General features: G+C 49.6%; 1 protein-coding gene across 1 annotated transcript; it reads left to right on the top strand.

Moving 5' to 3' along the window:
• On the top strand, positions 1-10513 carry NODAL (nodal growth differentiation factor). Its single transcript, XM_028826539.2, has 3 exons — positions 1-213; positions 6696-7393; positions 9587-10513. The coding sequence occupies exons 1-3, from the start codon at positions 21-23 to the stop codon at positions 9737-9739; spliced, it is 1044 nt and encodes a 347-aa protein (XP_028682372.1). The 5' UTR covers positions 1-20; the 3' UTR covers positions 9740-10513.
• The last annotated feature ends 8318 nt before the right edge of the window (positions 10514-18831 follow it).

Here is an 18831-nt window from a genome sequence, read left to right on the forward strand (position 1 = left end):
TCAGGCCTGGCCAGCCCACCATGCACGCCCACTGCCTGCCCTTCCTCCTGCACGCCTGGTGGGCCCTGCTCCAGGCGGGTGATGCGACAGTGGCCACTGCGCACCTGCGTACGCGGGGGCAGCCCTCGTCGCCGTCCCCTCTGGCGTACATGCTGAGCCTCTACCGCAACCCGCTGCCGCGGGCGGACATCATCCGCAGCCTGCAGGCACAAGGTAGGCTATGCCGCTTGCCGCGCTCCGCTGGGCACCCCGGGGCGCCTCCGCCGCTTCCAGCCGGCGGACTCGGGAAGTGCTCTGGTTTGGGGGCCTGCGGCTCCGAGCCGGGCTTGCAGCCGCCTGGGCGTCCCGAGTCCAGGGCCTGGCTCTGCCGGTGTCTCCGCGTCAGCAGGCTCCGGGTGCAGCGTCGGTGGCTGGGGGCGTATCCACGGCCCAGTCGGGTAGGGATTCTAGCGTTCAGGGTGTGTCCTCGACGGGGACCATAGTCTCTGAGTTTTGATTTGGGATTGCGCGGAGTGCAGCGCAGAAGGGTGGGAGGCGCTGATCGCTGCCGTCTTGTGAAGCTGCTTATCCCGGCGCCTGGGTCTGCGCATCTGTAGGATAGGTGTAATAAATAGCACCTCGTCTATCAGACTGTGGAATGCGCGAGACGACAATGCGCGCGAAACGCTCAGCGCAGTACCCGGCACGGCACAGTAAATGGTCGTTGGTATTACTGAAATGGTTCCTTCTTGGCGAATTTTTTTCTTTCTGCGAGTGAGGGTGAAGGGGTCCCGGGGTGTGACGTCCGGAGTATCGGCAGCTGAGCTGGTAACATCGGAGATTCGGGCTCACGGTCCGGAGATCAGGGATGGGCTGTCCCGAAGTCGCGAACTGTGGCAGCCTTGGGTCCTCCAGCCGCGCCGGGGAGGTGTCAAGTGTCTCAGTTAACCCCGGGTTCGGGGCCATGATTTGCAGGGGAGTGGGTGTCTAGGACGGCAGGGATCTGAGGGTATCGCCCTCGAGTACCTGGCAGCGCTTTCTGGGCACCCAGCGCGGCGAGCAGGTGGGTGCTGCGGAGGGGGAGCCCCTTCCGCGCCTCAATCCACATCCCGCCACCTGGGCAGTCGCGGCCGCCCGCGCCTTCCTCCGCCTGAGGGGGCCAGACGGCCCTCCCCGGGGCTGGGGCGCAATCCACATCGGCTAATCTGATCCGACCTGCCGCCTGCCCGCCCCTTGTGACCTGATGCCGGGGGCTCCTCGCTCCCGCGTCTGGGGTCAGCCAGCCAGTGACCCTCTCCAGAAGGGTCATCTGGGGACCAGCCAGAGTAGGGGACACCCTCGGGGGCGGGGCAATGAGAAATTTGCTGGATTGCTCGGCCCCTCCACCGAAAAGCGGCCGGGGATGGGAGTGGTCAAAGAAGGGAGGGAGCGCTTTTCCAGTTCACTCCCTTCTGGAAAGTTCGAGATGTGTGCGGTGATGGACAGGAATCTGGAAAACTGGGTTCTAGGCCTCAAATCCTGCTTCCTGATTCCCTGTTGTCCCTGGCGCGGCTTGGGTTCTCTTTCTGCCTTCCCTTCTGTAAATTAGGAGACTGTTCTCTTTCAGCTAAACACTGTTTTTCGTTTTTTCTTCGAGACGGAGTCTCCCTCTGTCGCCCAGGCTGGGGTGCAGTGACACGATTTCGGCTCACTGCAACCTCCGCCTCCCAGGTTCAAGCAATTCTCCTGCCTCAGCCTCCCGAGTAACTGAGACTACAGGCGCGCGCCACCGCGCCCAGCTATTTTTTTTATATTTTTAGGACAGACAGGGTTTCACCATACTGACCAGGCTGGTCTCGAATTCCTAGCCTCGTGATCCGCTTGCCTCGGCCTCTCAAAGTGTTGGAATTACAAGCGTGAGCCACCGCACCGGGCCTAAACACTGCTTTTGAGTGTACAGCGGCATGCGGCACATTTACGTTGTGAATCGGCCTCATTTTCTAAGAGCAGTGGGAAGAGCCCGCCTGGAGGGAGACTGGAGGAGAAGGGATGTCCTAGCCCTACTTCTTCCATCTTGGATTTATTTCGAATAAGCTGCACCGCAGTTGCATGAAAGGGATGTTGGAGTCCAATTGGGTTTACATCTGTATCTGTTGATATTTAACCTTCACCTTGGACCTTCAGTTTTCTCATCTGCAAATGGTGAGATGAGAGGAACAGTGAGGAGATTTAGAGAATGCCTGTGAAACACTTGGCACACGGGAAGCCACTGGTGGTAACGACCCTTATAATTTATGAAAATGTAGAGTGGGCACTCAGTGTCAGGCCCTCACAGCCCTGCCTCACAGCCCTGTCTGGGGACAGTGGTGTCCGACAGGAAGAGAACCCAAGGGCGTGAGCCCAGCCACTTTCTTCTTCAGAAGGGGAGGTGGGGCCGGGCGCAGTGGCTCACACCTGTAATCCCAGCACTTTGGGAGGCCAAGGCGGTCGGATCATGAGGTCAAGAGATCAGGACCATCCTGCCCAACATGATGAAACGCCGTCTCTACTAAAAGTACAAAAATTAGCTGGGCATGGTGATGCGCACTTGTAGTCCCAGCTACTCGGGAGGGTAAGGCAGCAGAATCGCTTGTACCCAGGAGGTGGAGGCTGCAGTGAACCGAGATTGCACCACTGCACTCCAGCCTGGCGACAGAGCGAGACTCATCTCAAAAAAAAAAAAAAAAAAAGAACTGGAGGTGGGCCAGGAGGACATCAGGGGCATCTGTGTGGCTAAGTCTGCATTCAGCATATGAATGGGTTTTTGGGTGTCCGTGAATCCCTTCCTCATACCCACCTTAAAATCACATTTGTTGTATTTGGATGCATTTGTTTTTTTCTGAGAACATTCCTACCTTGCGTCAGGCACCAGTGACACCCACAATGTTAGAACTCTTATTCTAAGATGAACCAGAGAACCTATCAGCCCTGTCCCAGGGCGCCCTGGCAGCAGTGGGAGAAGGCAGGAAGGGTGGTGGAGTCACAGACTTCTTTCAGCAGGAAGGAGCGGTCTCTTCCCTACCCAGCCTTGACCACTGTCCATCCTGTTCACAGGGGACTTTGCACTTCTGTCCAGGTCCCTTGTGGCCTGTCCGGACACCTTCGTTTCTAACTTTTGGACCTGGGAAATAATGAGGCAGCTGATGATGGCCAGTGTTTATTGAATTTTGGTTGTGCTGGGCAAAGCACATTACATGAATTATCTGTTAATCCTAACACCCCTGTGAGGTGGCTACTCTTACCATCTCCCGTTTTTTGTTTGTTTGTTTGTTTTGTTTTGTTTTGTTTTGTTTTGAGACGGAGTCTGCTCTGTCGCCCAGGCTGGAGTGCTGTGGCGTGATCTCGGCTCACTGCAAGCTCCCCACCTGGGTTCACGCCATTCTCCTGCCTCAGCCTCCCGAGTAGCTGGGACTACAGGCGCCCGCCACCATGCCCGGCTAATTTTTTTTGTATTTTTAGTAGAGATGGGGTTTCACGGTGTTAGCCAGGATGGTCTCAATCTCCTGACCTCGTGATCCGCCCGCCTTGGCCTCCCAAAGTGCTGGGATTACAGGCGTGAGCCACCGCGCCCGGCCCCTCCATCTCCCTTTTAAGAGAGGGAAACTGAGGCTCAGAGAAGGAAAGTAGCCTGACCAATGTCAAACAGCAAGTGACAGAATTTGAGCCATCATGGGGGGACTCAGGGGCCCCGCTCTTAACCTTTGAGCAGGAGTGCCTTCTTCTAAAAGAGTTTTTTTTTTTTTTTTGGAGACAGTTTTTGCTTTTTGTTGCCCAGGCTGGAGTGCAATGGCGCAATGTCGGTTCACTGCAACGTCCACTTCCTGGGTTCAAGGGATTCTCCTGCCTCAGCCTCTCAAGTAGCTGGGATTACAGGCGTGCACCACCATGCCTGGCTAATTTTGTTTTTTTTTTTAGTAGAGACAGGGTTTCACCATGTTGATCAGGCTGGTCTCGAACTCCTGACCTCAAGTGATCCACTCACCTCAGCCTCCCAAAGTGCTGGGATTATAGGCGTGAGCCACCAGACCTGGCCAAGATAAAGTGTTTTTAAACTCACTGCCCCAAGCCTCCAGGTACAGGTGGCAGCAGTGGGTACTGAGTAATGTTAGCTTCCTCCCCACACTTCTGGGGAAAGCTGCTAGTCAGGGGCCGGTTATTGCCTCCTATAGGTGCTAATGAGGAGGGAAGTGGAAATTAAGTGAAAAAGAGCTGCTGGAGATGGGGTGGGAGAAGCTGCCACAAGGCTGAGATTGGGAGTGGCCCCTTTACAATACAAGCTGGATTTCCCAGAGAAATTCACTTCCTCTCTGACCAAAGATCCTCTAGGAGACAGTCCATGAATAAACTGTTATGCAGCCAGGCTAGAACTACATTAGAGATCATAACTAACTCCAGAGTCTATTCACAAAGAGTTACAAACTCCCTGTCTTATTTCTAATGAATAACCCCTGACTTTTATTTAGCAATAAACCTTCAAACCTCTTTATTTCTCTGGATCCTTGTGATAATTAGAGAGGGTGGTGCAGCATTATTCCCATTGCAAAGAAGAGGAAACTGAGCTTGAAGAAAGTTCATCACTTTTTTTTTGAGACAGAGTTTTGCTGATGTCACCCAGACTGGAGTTCAGTGGCGTGATCCCGGCTCACCGCAACCTCCACCTCCTGGGTTCAAGCAATTCTCCTGCCTCAGCCTTCCTGAGTAGCTAGGATTACAGGTGTGAGCCACCACACCCAGCTAATTTTGTATTTTTAGTAGAGACAGGGTTTCTCCATGTTGGTCAGGCTGGTTTCAAACTCCCGACCTCAGGTGATCCACCCGCCTCGGCCTCCCAAAGTGCTGGGATTACAGGCGTGAGCCACTGCGCCCGGCATCACTATTAAGTGACCTGAAAATCCACAAATCTGTGCTATTCCCAGACATCAGGGAAAATCAATCCAGGACCAGAATAAATGGAGTGTGCTCCCCTACTCCTTGTCATCCAGTTTGGGTTTGGTTGTCTTGGGTGAGTGGAACAGGGCTGGGTGTGTGTGTCTTCCGGGTGATGATCTCTGAGGTAGGTCCAGTCTGAGCATCTAACAGTTTATTCATCTATTGTCTCATAGAGCATCTTTGGTCAGAGAGAAACTGAATTTCTTTGGGAAATAATCCACCTTGCATTGTAATGGGGCAACTCCCACTTTCAGCCTTCTGGAAGCTTCTGGGTGCATGCGATTGCTGTGTGCCCTAGGTGTGTGAATGACCTGGGAAAGGAATGGGCGAGCATCCTGTAGGTGGGTAGTCATGCCTAAAAAGCCTTTAGAAACCTATTTGTAAGGTTGCCAAAAACTCTTAGGAACCGGGGAGTGGGCAGAGGGTGACCAGTCTTTGGCTCCTTCTTTTTTTTTTTTTTTTTTTTTTGAGATGGAGTCTCGCTCTGTCGCCCAGACTGCAGTGCAGTGGCGCAATCTCAGCTCACTGTAAACTCTGCCTCCTGGGTTCATGCCATTCTCCCTCCTCAGCCTCCCAAGTATCTGGGACTACAGGTGCCTGCCACCACACCCGGCTAATTTTTTGTATTTTCAGTAGAGACGGGGTTTCACCATTCACAAACAGTCTCAATCTCCTGACCTTGTGATCTGCCCACCTCAGACTCCTAAAATGCTGGGACTATAGTGTGAGTCACTGAGCCCGGCCCAGTCTTTGGCTTCTACTGCCTGTGCCTCCCTGAGAGCTCTGAGCTTTTCCATGATATTCACATTTAACTCAATGTGTCTGTAAAACAGGCCACTCTGTTTTGTCTTTTTTTTTTTTTTTTTTGAGACAGAGTTTCACTCTTGTTGCTCAGGCTGGAGTGCAATGGCACTGTCTCGGCTCACTGCAACTTCTGCCTCCTGGGTTCAAATGATTCTCCTGCCTCAGCCTCTCGAGTAGCTGGGATTACCGGTGCAAACCACCACACCGATCTAATTTTGTATTTTTTTTTTTTTTTTTTTTGAGACAGAGTCTCGCTCTGTCGCCCAGGCTGGAGTGCAGTGGCTGGATCTCGGCTCACTGCAAGCTCCGCCTCCTGGGTTCACGCCATTCTCCTGCCTCAGCCTCCCGAGTAGCTGGGACTACAGGCGCCTACCACCTCGCCTGGCTAGTTTTTTGTATTTTTTAGTAGAGATGGGGTTTCGCCATGTTAGCCAGGATGGTCTCGATCTCCTGACCTCATGATCCGCCCGTCTCGGCCTCCCAAAGTGCTGGGATTACAGGCTTGAGCCACCGCACCCGGCCTAATTTTGTATTTTTAATAGAGATGGGGTTTCTCCATGTTGGTCAGACTTTATGTACCAGAGGAGAGAGGGGAGAGGGAGATGCAACTCATCACATTTTTACTGACTGTCCTCTGGCTTTGCAAGTTATCTTGGAAGGGGGACTGGAAGAACAGTGATTTGGAGTCTGGGCTTGGCAGTTGGGCAAATCCAGGTTTACTCTTGGCTCTGCCACCTTCCAAGAATGACACCTTGGTCAGGTCTTTTAACCACTGTGAGCCTCAGTTTTCCTCATCTGTAAAAGGGACTCAAAAATCTTACCAATTCACAGGGTTGGGGTGAGAATTCGAAGGTAATTCTATATAAGGTAAGGCCTCCAGCAAGAGCTATGTTGGTTGTGACATGGACTGAGGCTGGGGGAGGCCCTCACTCACCCTGCTTCCTTCCTGGTTTTCTTCTACCCAGATGTGGAGGTGGATGGGCAGAACTGGACCTTTGCTTTTGACTTCTCCTTCCTGAGCCAACAAGAGGATCTGGCATGGGCTGAGCTCCGGCTGCAGCTGTCCAGCCCCGTGGACCTCCCCACTGAGGGCTCACTTGCCATTGAGATTTTCCACCAGCCAAAGCCTGACACAGAGCAGGCTTCAGCCAGCTGCTTTGAGCGGTTTCAGATGGACCTGTTCACTGTCACTTTGTCCCAGGTCACCTTTTCCTTGGGCAACATGGTCTTGGAGGTGACCAGGCCACTCTCCAAGTGGCTGAAGCACCCTGGGACCCTGGAGAAGCAGATGTCCAGGGTAGCTGGAGAGTGCTGGCAGCGGCCCCCCACACCGCCTGCAACCGATGTGCTCCTTATGCTCTACTCCAACCTCTCGCAGGAGCAGAGACAGCTGGGTGGGTCCACCTTGCTGTGGGAAGCCGAGAGCTCCTGGCGGGCCCAGGAGGGACAGCTGTCCTGGGAGTGGGGCAAGAGGCACCGTCGACATCACTTGCCAGACAGAAGTCAACTGTGTCGGAAGGTCAAGTTCCAGGTGGACTTCAACCTGATCGGATGGGGCTCCTGGATCATCTACCCCAAGCAGTACAACGCCTATCGCTGCGAGGGCGAGTGTCCTAATCCTGTCGGGGAGGAGTTTCATCCAACCAACCATGCATACATCCAGGTGGGATGCCAGGCATGAGGCGAAGGGGAGGCAGTAAGCCAGCCTTGGGGGACAGGGCTCTAGCTTAGCTATTAAATGACTGTGTTCCTGCATTCACAGTTATTCAAGCATCTCCAATGTGCCAGATCCTGTGCTAGGTATCAGGGATGTAGAGATGACCGAGTGTAACATCCTTATAAAGCCTGTATGGGGTCATGCGTCATTGGGTAGCCTTGAACACATTGTTTCCCTGGGACTTTATCCTTGTCTTCCATAAAATTAGGGGGTGGGGGTAGACCAGAGGGTCTCAGCACTTCCCTAGCCCTGACATTCTAGGAAAGGAAGAATCTGGACTTTGGGGACAGGCAGGCCTGCATTTGACTCCTTATTAGCTGTGTGATACTGATTAGGTTGCTTATTCTCTCAAGCTTCAGTTTTTCCACCTGTAAGATGAGGAGGGCAATGCCATATTTCATAGGGATGCTGTAGGGTTAATGAGATGACATGCATATGACATGTAAAGTAGTTGGTAGGTAACAGGCATGTTTGGCTGCATTATGGGGCCATGGTTGGAATCACACTGTTCCAGCTACAGTATTTTAGTTGAGAATTGACTACTCATTCTACAGAAGTAGACAAGGCCAGCCAGGTGCGGTGGCACATGCCTATGATCCCAGCACTTTGGGAGGCTGAGGTGGGTGGATCACCTGAAGTTAGGAGTTCGAGACCAGGCTGACCAGCATGGTGACACAAAATACAAAAATCAGCCAGGTATTGTGGCACGTGCCTGTAATCCCAGCTACTTGGGAGGCTGAGGCAGGAGAATCGCTTGAACCCAGGAGGCAGAGGTTGCAGTGAGCCGAGATCATGCCATTGCACTCTAGCCTGGGCAACAAGAGTGAAACTCTGTCTCAAAAACAAGAAAAAGAAGTAGACAAGGCCAGAGGCTGCCACTTGGTGCCACTAGTCAGCCTAAGGTCTAGGAGGTGGTGGAGGAAGAACAGGGCTGGTGAGTTAGGAATGAGAATAAGATGGAGAGAACAGAAAATAGAGCCTAATACGGTAGATCTGATGTTATAGGTGGCCCTGCCCTGCTGTCAAAGGTCATATGGGACCAAAATGTTTTCATTTTACTCCATGAAGTCTGGAATGAGAATCTCCTGGACTTGCAGTATATCCTCCATGCCAAGCCTCAGGCGGGGTTCAGGATCTCTAGAGAGCGTGAGCACATGGGCTAAGGTCATGCAAGGAGTCATCGGGGGTGCTAGAGCTTCCAAGGACCTGTCCTGAGCCTCACCCAGGCCTGCTGATTTTCATTGCCCACCTGCAGCACCACAAAGACCCAGACAGTCCCAATTGCCAACTCTGACACTCTGATCTAAAAAGATGTTAGTAGACCACAGGGACAGGGCCTGGTTCCAAAATGCCAAGGTCTTGTTACCTTTCCTCCTATTGACTCTCTCTGTCCTTCTCTGGCTGACAGCAAATCCCATAAGAATTTCCACATGACTAACTATTCTGCTTCATATTTCTAGAACTAAACCATGAGTTTCTTGGAATATTTTAAAAATTGGTATTCACAGCTGGGCATGGTGGCTCACTCCTGTAATTCCAACATTTTGGGAGGCTGAGGTGGGTGGATCGCTTGAGCCCAGGAGGTCAAGACCAGCCTGGGCAACATGCCGAAACCCTATTTCTACAAAAAATACAAAAATTAGCCAGGCATGGTGGCATGCACCTGTAGTCCCAGCTACTCAAGTGGTTGAGGTGGGAGGATCACCTGAGCCCAGGAGGTTGAGGATGCAGTGAGCTGTGATTACACCACTGCACTCCAGCCTGGGCAACAGAGCAAGATCATCTCAAAAAAGAAAAAAAAAAATAGTATTTGCTTTAGATTAGAATAATAGGAGAACATAAAAATTAGCTACTACTAAAAAAAAAAAAAATTAGCTACTACTCTACCCAGATACATGTGACTTTTTGAATCTGTTTAAAGGCTGTTTTCACAAAACAAGCACAGAGCTAAAGTCAGTTTAGACTTTAGAGTTGATGATATATTGGCAAGCTAATTCCTTTATGAAAATAATTTTCTTCTATTTTTGCACTCAGGAAATGACTTTAACTCCATAACTTTTTTACTCTTTACCCAGAAATACTACTATTCTGACCTGCCCATCAGGATGTGAATTGACATTCCTTTCCTTTCCTTTACAGAGTCTGCTGAAACGTTACCAGCCCCACCGAGTCCCTTCTACTTGCTGTGCCCCAGTGAAGACCAAGCCGCTGAGCATGCTGTATGTGGACAATGGCAGAGTGCTCCTAGATCACCACAAAGACATGATTGTGGAAGAATGTGGGTGCCTCTGATGACATCCTGGAGGGAGACTGGATTTACCTGCACTCTGGAAGACCGGGAAGCTCCTGGAAGACATGATAACCATCTAATCCAGTAAGGAGAAAGAGAGAGGGGCAAAGATGCTCTGCCCACCGGAACTGAAGAGGAAGGGCTGCCCACTCTGTAAATGAAGGGCTCGGTGGAGTCTGGCCAAGCACAGAGGCCACTGTCAGGAAGAGGGAGGAAGAAGCCTGTGCAGGGGGCTTGCTGGATGTTCTCTTTACTGAAAAGACAGTGGTGAGGAAAAGCACAAGTGCGTTGAGTTCTCTAATGGATTTTTAAAAAACCTGTGAACCCCCTGAAACTGTATGTGAAAGTTGAGACATATGTGCATGTATTCTGGAGGTGGGATGAGGTCACCTATAGCTTTCACGTATTTTCCAAAGTAGTCTGTGTGTGACCTGTGCCCCTCCCCAAAGATTAAGGATCGCTGTATAGATTAAAAAGAGTCCATCACTCTCATTGCCTCAGGCTGGGTTGGGGGAGCCCCACAGCTTTCTGGCTGGCCAGTGGTAATCTACTGGCCTTGTCCAGAGGCTCATTGGAGTGGGCTTCTGCTAATGAGCTGTACAACAATAAAGCCATTGTCTAGTTCTCCTGGGCCAGCTGGTGCCTGTGAAGGCAGAGGCAGGAACTCATCCAAGAGGACTGGCCATGTTAGGTTACAGAAGCTGGAGCTTTCAGACATCCCCATGTCAGTCTGCTTAGGCAGACACAACCTGAATCTATTAAAGTTGCTGACAATTCACCTCAGTCTCTCAATGTGTGCTATTAATGAGGCCTCTGAGCTTCCTATCCAGCAGTGGTGAAGGCCTTGCCCTGGGTGGCAAGATACTTGCTCTATGGTCACAGCTCAGCCACTGGAAGCTGTGTGACCTCAGGTGAGCAATTCACTGTCCAGACTCCACTTGTAAAAGGAATGCTGGTGTGGGCCAGGCATGGTGGCTCACGCCTGCAATCCCAGCACTTTGCGAGGCTGAGGCGGGCGGATCACGAGGTAAGGAGATCGAGACCATCCCGGCTAACACGGTGAAACCCCGTCTCTACTAAAAATACAAAAAAATGAGCCGGGTGTGGTGTGGTGGCAGAGTGGTTGCCTGTAGTCCCAGCTACTCCGGAGGCTGAGGCAGGAGAATGCCGTGAACCCAGGAGGTGGGGCTTGCAGTGAGCTGAGATCGCACCACCGCACTCCAGCCTGGGCGACAGAGCGAGACTCCGTCTCAAAAAAAAAGAAAAAAAAGAAAAAGGAACGCTGGTGATTCCTAACGCATTCATATTAAATGTCTGTTGTCAGGCTCAAAAGAGTCATCAGCTTTAAGCTGTAGACTGAATAGGAAATGCTGCCTTATCCCTATCTCCCTCTAAAGCTTCTAAAGCCTGCTAAACCCAGTCCCTGCCATATGCCCTTAATATAACCTTTATCAGCTCTTTTGTTACTCAGGGTTCTAAGACGGACTTAATTTCAGGTTCCACATGGGCAGCACAGCAAAAGGAGCCTGAATGAGGCAGCTCTACCCCCCAAAACCCCTGACCACAGTTATCTTCCGGGTAAAAAGACCTCAGAGGCAACAATTCTGGCTGGGTGCAGTGGCTCACGCCTATAATTCCAGCACTTTGGGAGGCAGAGGTGGAAAGACCGCTTGAGTCCAGTAGTTCAAGACCAGCCTGGGCAACATAGTGAGAACCTGTCTCTGTTTAAATAACACAAACAAAAGAAGCAATTCTGCTCTTAACAGCTTGATCTCATTGAACATTGCCAAAGCAGAGGCACTTTTTTTGTAGTTTCATGGAGCAAAGGGGCCACTTTATTGGGAATGTGAGCCCACAGTGTATCTACCAGATCCTGCTTTCCCAAGAAGCCTACCCACTTAACGCTACAGCCTTAAGAAAATGATTCCAATCATTTGTGAACCCTGTTGAGCTCAGACGAACTCAACTGAGGCTTTGGTTGAGTCAATACTATAGTCGTGGCCCAGAAAGGGGCTAGAGCCAGGCCTGGGCTTGAGAAACCCCAGTGCCTTGATTCCACAACAAAGCTGATCCAGCTGTTCACTGCCTGGACTAGAAATAGACTGCCCAGACCCAACAATTCAGAATCACAACAGGATTCTGCATCTGACCATGTACAGAATAGCCAAGCACGGGCAAACTTGTGAGGTCTGCTTGTCTGATCCCCATTCCTAAACGAGACCCCTGTGAGACCTCAGGGCCTGACCACACAGCTAGGGGTGGCAGGGCCAAGAGCTGAGCTCTGGTCTCTTGAGCCCTAGGGGCACTTACTGCTTAATAGCAACTAGAGGTTTGTGCTCACCTATCTTGGGATCCAAGCCTTAGCCTTTAGAACCAAAAATTTGAACCCAATTATACTACTGAACTAGTTCTTAGAAGTGAAAATCACCCCAGGACTTTCTTACATGGCTGGTGCCAGAGAGCGAAAGGTCGAGCTATTTGTAGCTACAGCTTGTGGGCGTGTTTACAGTCAGCGGCTCTATTGACTCCAAGAACAAACCCTTGATGACAGGGCATTGCCTCATGTCAAACAAAAGTAGTGCACAAAGTAGTGAAACTCTGTGTTTTGCTGACCCCTGCTGAAAGCCCAGTGTTTGCTATGTCAGCAGCAGAGTCATTCTGTTGCCTGGACAAAGTAATTGGGGCAAAGCCTACCTACTGGAGCCTAGGGAATAGCTCCATGCTCTAGGCCATGTGCTTGCTGAAGGCTCTGTAAGTCACAGGAAATACTACTTAGGAGAATTGTGTCCTGTCTGAACCTGGGATGTTTTCTGTTGTTTTGAGATAGGATCTCACTGTCACCTAGACTGGAGTGCAGTGGCACAATCATGACTCACTGCAGTCTTGCCATCCTGGGCTCAAGCAATCCTCCTACCTCAGCCTCCCAAGTAGGTGGGACTGCAAGCATGCACCATCATACTCAACTAATTTTTTAGATTTTTTTTGCACAGACAGGGTCTCGCCATGTTGCCAAGGCTGGTCTCCAACTTCTGGGCTCAAGCTATGGTCCTGTCTTGGCCTCCCAACGTGTTGAGATTACAGATGTGAGCCACTGCACCTGGCCTGAACCTAGGGTTTTAAGAGTATTCAAGAGTTATTTTAACTTGCTCTCAAGCAGTGCCAAGTCAGTTGCGAGAAAATTGGACACATTACACTCCTTGGCTGGGCAAGTGGGTGGGCCTGGCAGTATGTAAGCATGGAGAAACTAGAAACATTGTAAGAAACAGAAGCACGGGATCCATAGAGATGTGGGGAGTGGCTGTGACCTTGGGATAGCACCCCTAACCTGGGGTTTGTCTCCATCTTTAGAAGTCTTTTCGGGCCAGCACAGTGGCTCACGCCTGTAATCCCAGCACTTTGGGAGGCTGAGGCGGGCGGATCATGAGGTCTGGAGTTTGAGACCAGCCTGACCAATGTGGTGAAACCCCGTCTCTACTAAAAATACAAAAATTAGCCGGGTGTGGTAGCACATGCCTGTAATCCCAGCTACTCAGGAGGTTGAGGCAGGAGAATCACTTGAACCCGGGAAGCAGGGGTTACAGTGAGCTGAGGTCACACCACTGCACTCCAGCCTGAGCGACACATACAGCAAGATTCAGTCTCAAAAAAAAAAAAAAAAGTCTTCCCTTTCATTAGCAGTAAGATCCTTATCTATCCTAATTGCCTTTAGGGCACAGTAAAGGATGTAGGAAAGGGCTTTTAAGGTTTTGGTCCCATCTTTCCTTAGATTCTTTAGTTCTTCTACAGGTTCCATGAGTAGGTGGTAGCTGCAGTGCTCAAACCTGTTCCACTCCTAAACTTACACACTTGGAGGGAAGGGGAGAGGGGGCTGAATAATCTTTGGGTGTCCATGTCAACCAGGCTGTGCTTGAGTCCCTTAACTGCTGTTTACTGAACTGAGTGTACTAGGCACTGGGCTCTTTATGACATCAACTGGGCCTCACAACCACCTGGAAAAAGTTACTTTTTTTTTTTTGAGACAGAGTCTTGCTCTCGTCGCCTGGGCTGGAGTGCAGTGGCCGGATCTCAGCTCACTGCAAGCTCCACCTCCCAGGTTCACGCCATTCTCCTGCCTCAGCCTCCCGAGTAGCTGGGACCACAGGCACCTGCCACCACGCCCGGCTAATTTTTTTGTATTTTTAGTAGACACGGGGTTTCATTGTGTTAGCCAGGATGGTCTCGATCTCCTGACCTCGTGATCCGCCTGCCTTGGCCTCCCAAAGTGCTGAGATTACAGGCGTGAGCCACAGCACCCGGCCAGTTATTTCTTAACCCTAGTTTAGAGAAAACTGAGGCTTGTAGAGTAGGAATTCTGCTGGGTAATTCGGCTACTAAGCAGCACAGCTGGAACTGAAGCTGCCTGATTCCAAAGCCTGTGCCCCAAACCTCTACACAGTTCCAATGGGAAAGCTTCCTCCAGTCCAGTTTTATTCTGTGGACCTCTGTTCACATGAAAGAATTCTTGTTCTCCGGACTAATACATGAGACCTGCTAGATTAGTAACAGCAGGGAATCTGACGCTCATGCAGCACAGCTTGGTTTGAGATACCAGGCATGATGGACATCTAACCAGTGCTCCCGGGGGCACAGGCAGCCCCTCTTCTGAGAAAGGAAAAGTTGTTTGGGCTTCCTCAGGGCTGGTACTTAAGAAAAGGACATGCTTGGGTGCCGTCAGCCCAGCATATACACGTTTGCCTCCAAGCTCCTGAGCACAGGACCCAGGTCATGCTCCCTGAGAGTCCCACCATCTCCTCTGCATACACAGGTCCACATGGACAAAGTGCATGCTCCGCAAGTGTGGAGAACTAACAGATAAACAGCCAACTACCTCTGCCCATATTCCCCCCCGCCCAGCTTAAACTCCTGAAATGTGAAATAACCTTAGCAGGATTTCACCTGATATTTTTTAAAAATTAAAACACCAAGTTGATATTCAAGATCTTTATTGATTTAACTATAACAGCAACCATTGATGAGAATTTAATTTTTTCCCTAATTTCCAAACATCTGCTGGTTTGGAAGGATAGTTAGAATACAAAAACAACTGATCATGGAATCACACAGGACTGCCTCAAGGACTGCGTGGTACCCTCTGCTATCCATCCACACACAGTGAAATGGATGGGAGGGATGAGGGGACAACACATCATGGGAGACAAAGGGAAGACCAAGGAAAGTGCTGGCAGTCTCTGCTTTTCCATTCAGAATGGATGGAACTGGGCCATTAGTGGCACTAAGACAGGGCAGGGCTATTTTTTTTCTTAAATAAAATATTTTAAAGATGCATAAAACGGACACCTTAGCATGTGAGTGTCCTTTGGGCTCTTCAAGACACCTTCTTTAAAGTTTACCCCTGGAGTAGCAGAGGGTCTCCTCACCCAGGTGGAAAGAGATGGGCTCCATCTGCAGGTGAAGGAAAGGCACTGGCGCACGGCACTCAGCAATTCAGATACAGGCACCAGGTAGGAGCAGGATGGCTTACCCAGCAACCTGCCTCTTAGCTCCCTGCTAGTGTTCTTCCCTCCTCCCCTGGTTTCCAGTTAAAAGTACCCTTGGCCTGGGCTTTAAAAAAAAAGATTAAGCTGGAGAGAAAGGGGATACACTTGGGCAAGAATGGATATTTTGTGCTAGATTCATGGAATTTTCTAAGTGTCCAGGTGTTTTGGTTTTAAGCACCGGCAAGAGCTCCCTTTGGAAATTTCAGTGTGGCCAAATGATTATCAAGCATTGCAGCATCTCTCTGCCAGCCTCCCACCCTTAGAAAGGTGGCAGAGTGAGAGTTTAAATACCCTGGGAAATGTGTTTCATCTCAGTAATATTTCCACTGGGTATCCATGACATACAGTATGGTCTGCCAGGGCTGCAGGCAGAGAGTCATAAGCAAAGAGAATCTACAGACCCTCTGGACAGGGACTCATAAGCCTTCTCCTAAATCTAAGCTTTGCCAAAAGGTTATCAACTTCCAGGACCAGCCTAGAGAAATAAATTTAAATTCCAGAGAGTAGGAAAGGTGATATAAATGATTAACTGAAAAAACAAGTAAGTATCAATAACTCTTAAAGTTTTCAGTGAGAAATTTCTCTAAGTTAGCCTCAAGAAACTCCACTACTAAACTGGAAAACCATGACTAGGAACAGGAAGCAGCCCTGGGGTAGAAGCATCCTAAAGAATTGTGACCCAACTGCATCAATATCTGATTTCATCTTTTATTAAAAGCTGAGAGTTAAAAGAACTGTAGGGATAACTAAGTCCACCTCAAAGTCCAGACAGAAACTGCCCTCCCAAAGAAACGTTTCTTTAAAACAAATACCACGCCTTCCCAGATATTATGGGTAGGCAAGTGACTGGGTTTTGCAGATTAATCAATAGCTGCCCATGTGCATGTAGTCCAGAAAACATGCCAAGAAGGAAGAGCTCTGAACCAGACACAGAAAGGCAGTGTGGCTTCCTCTCTAAAGAGGAATGCAAAGGGCTAAGAGCCCTGGCTTCAAGCAGCTGTTATCCTAGATGAGGAAAATGGAAATAGATTCAATCTCTTGGATACTGCTGCCAACATGCTGAGCCCTTCACCAGTTGCCTTGATTTGAAGCAGACCCTCTATGTATACTGGCTAATGGACGGACTCCGGCAGTGAAACCCACATACTCAGCAGGCTGCATTCTAATGAGAATGAGGGAATTTAACCAATGGTGTTTGAGCTGGAAAGATAAGGTCTGAGAGTCTCAAAGAGCTGGAAACCCAAAAAAAGAGACCAATCCACCTCAAAATAAGAAAGAAAAACAAAATTCATTTAAGGGTACTCTAAAGATGAGTTATTTACTTCTGGAAGAAGTATCCTTCTCTTATAGCTCCCTCAATAGCAGTACTTCTTATCCAAGTATACTCTCAAGCAAGCAGGGCTACAGACAAGAAAAAGCTGGGAAGAGACAGAGCATAAATCTAAACAAGAATTTGCATATTTGGCCGGGTGCAATGGCTCACACCTGTAATTCCAGCACTCTGGGAGGCTGAGGTGGGCGGATCACTTGAGGCCAGAAGTTCAAGCCCAGCCTGGCAAACATGATGAAACCCCGTCTCTACTAAAAATACAAAAATTAAAAATTAGCCAGGCGTGGTGGTACATGCCTGTAACCCCCGCTACTCGGAAGGCTGAGGCAGGAGAAACACTTGAACCTGGGAGGCAGAAGCTGCAGTGAGCCGAGATCACACCACTGCACTCCAGCACTCCAGCCTGGGTGACAGGGCGCAACTCTTGCCTCAGGAAAAAAAAAAAAAGAGAGAAGAAAGAAAAGAAAAGAAAAGAAGAAAGAAAGACGACTTGGTTAGGAATGAGTGCCAGAAACACATAGTAGCCATTCACTAGAATGTGTTGAACTGAAAAACTTAAGTTTGTCTTGAGGGAGAACACAAGACCAGTTCTTTAAGAACACATTGCCATCAAGAAGCCCAGGAAGAGATGGGCGGGCATGCAGGGTTAACCTGTGCACTGGATTTAGAGGAGCAATCAAGCACTGACATTTGTCATTCTTAGATGTTCCCTATTTTATTGAGTGGTTGCTTCCTGGGTGAGAGACCTGACCTGAGTCTGTTGAGACTGGAGAGACCAGGTACCAAGCACCCACTCTGGTGGGAACCTGGCTTCCTGATAACGTCATCTATTTCACCTAAATGTGAACTGCTTTCTTTTCTTCAGCTCAATAGCTTAACATCTAATTCATGTTTGCTCCCTTTGCTGGACAATCCCCATTCCAAACAAGACAGGTTTAGTGGCTCAGCTGGAAGGCCCCAGTTCCTTTCATTAATTCCTAGCTACAGGCAAATAAAAGTGGTAAATGAGTCTTACGGACACCAAGTCTAGGACGTGCAAATAAGCATACTTGAGCTGTTGGTAGTTAGGCATATTATTTTCTACTACTCCTAGGAATTGCCATTTCTTACCACCCTCTCAAAACCAGCAGGTAGCTTTGGGGAGTTTGCCTTCTGTCCCAGTTTGGTTATGCACATCTTGGAGAATTGTTTTTGATAGCAATCTGTCTTTCAGCCTATCTACATTAAACCTACCTCCCTGTTGACCTACTTTCATCCTCAGTTGGGGTGTGGTGCTTTTAAGATATGTCCATAAATTATTTGCTACTGCTCCACTGGGGTAGAGGTATGTGTCCTCTCTCCTTGAGTGCAGGCTGAGCTTAGTGGCTTGCTTCTAAAGACTAGGATAAGAAGTGATGGTGTGTCCTTTCCAAGCCTATGTCTTAAAAGGCACTGCAGCTTTCTCCTGGCCCTGCCCCACGATCTCTGGGATCAGCTGCTCAGGGAGAAGCCAGGTGCCTTATGCAGAGACCCACATGGGAAGAAACTGAGGCATCCTGCCAACGGCCACAAAAAGAGAACTTGGAAGTGGTTTCTCCAGCTCCAGCTGACTGCAGCCCCTGCTCACATCTTGACTGTAACTTCATAATACCCTGGGCCAGAACCATCATGTTAAACTACTCCCAAATTCTTAACCCACAGAAACTGACACATAATGTTTACTATTTTAACATACTAAATTTAGGGTAATTTGTTACACAGCAACAGATAACTAATACAGGTGGAAGGACAAAACTCTTGGCTTGGAAGCCCAATGCCTAGAAAGTCAGCTTCTCTGTATCTGTGCCCTTGAAAATGCTGTACCTATTTAAACAGCATATGAGAACTGCTGAACTCAATAAACCACACTATAAAGAAGGCAGAACCGGCCGGGCGCGGTGGCTCAAGCCTGTAATCCCAGCACTTTGGGAGGCCGAGACGGGCGGATCACGAGGTCAGGAGATCGAGACCATCCTGGGTAACACAGTGAAATCCCGTCTCTACTAAAAATACAAAAACTTAGCCGGGCGAGGTGGCAGGCGCCTGTAGTCCCAGCTACTCGGGAGGCTGAGGCAGGAGAATGGCGTGAACCCGGGAGGCGGAGCTTGCAGTGAGCTGAGATCCGGCCACTGCACTCCAGCCTGGGTGACAGAGCGAGACTCCGTCTCAAAAAAAAAAAAAAAAAAAAAAAAAAAAAAAAAAAAAAAAG

This window comes from Macaca mulatta, chromosome 9, assembly GCF_049350105.2.
Source record: "Macaca mulatta isolate MMU2019108-1 chromosome 9, T2T-MMU8v2.0, whole genome shotgun sequence".
Taxonomy (NCBI): domain Eukaryota; kingdom Metazoa; phylum Chordata; class Mammalia; order Primates; family Cercopithecidae; genus Macaca; species Macaca mulatta.

Excerpts from the sequence above, each read along its gene's own strand:
- NODAL (XM_028826539.2), top strand. The coding sequence starts at position 21 with ATGCACGCCCACTGCCTGCCCTTCCTCCTGCACGCCTGGTGGGCCCTG. Across the intron at positions 214-6,695 it reads CCGCAGCCTGCAGGCACAAG|ATGTGGAGGTGGATGGGCAG; the intron begins GTAGGCTATGCC and ends TCTTCTACCCAG. Across the intron at positions 7,394-9,586 it reads CCAACCATGCATACATCCAG|AGTCTGCTGAAACGTTACCA; the intron begins GTGGGATGCCAG and ends TTTCCTTTACAG.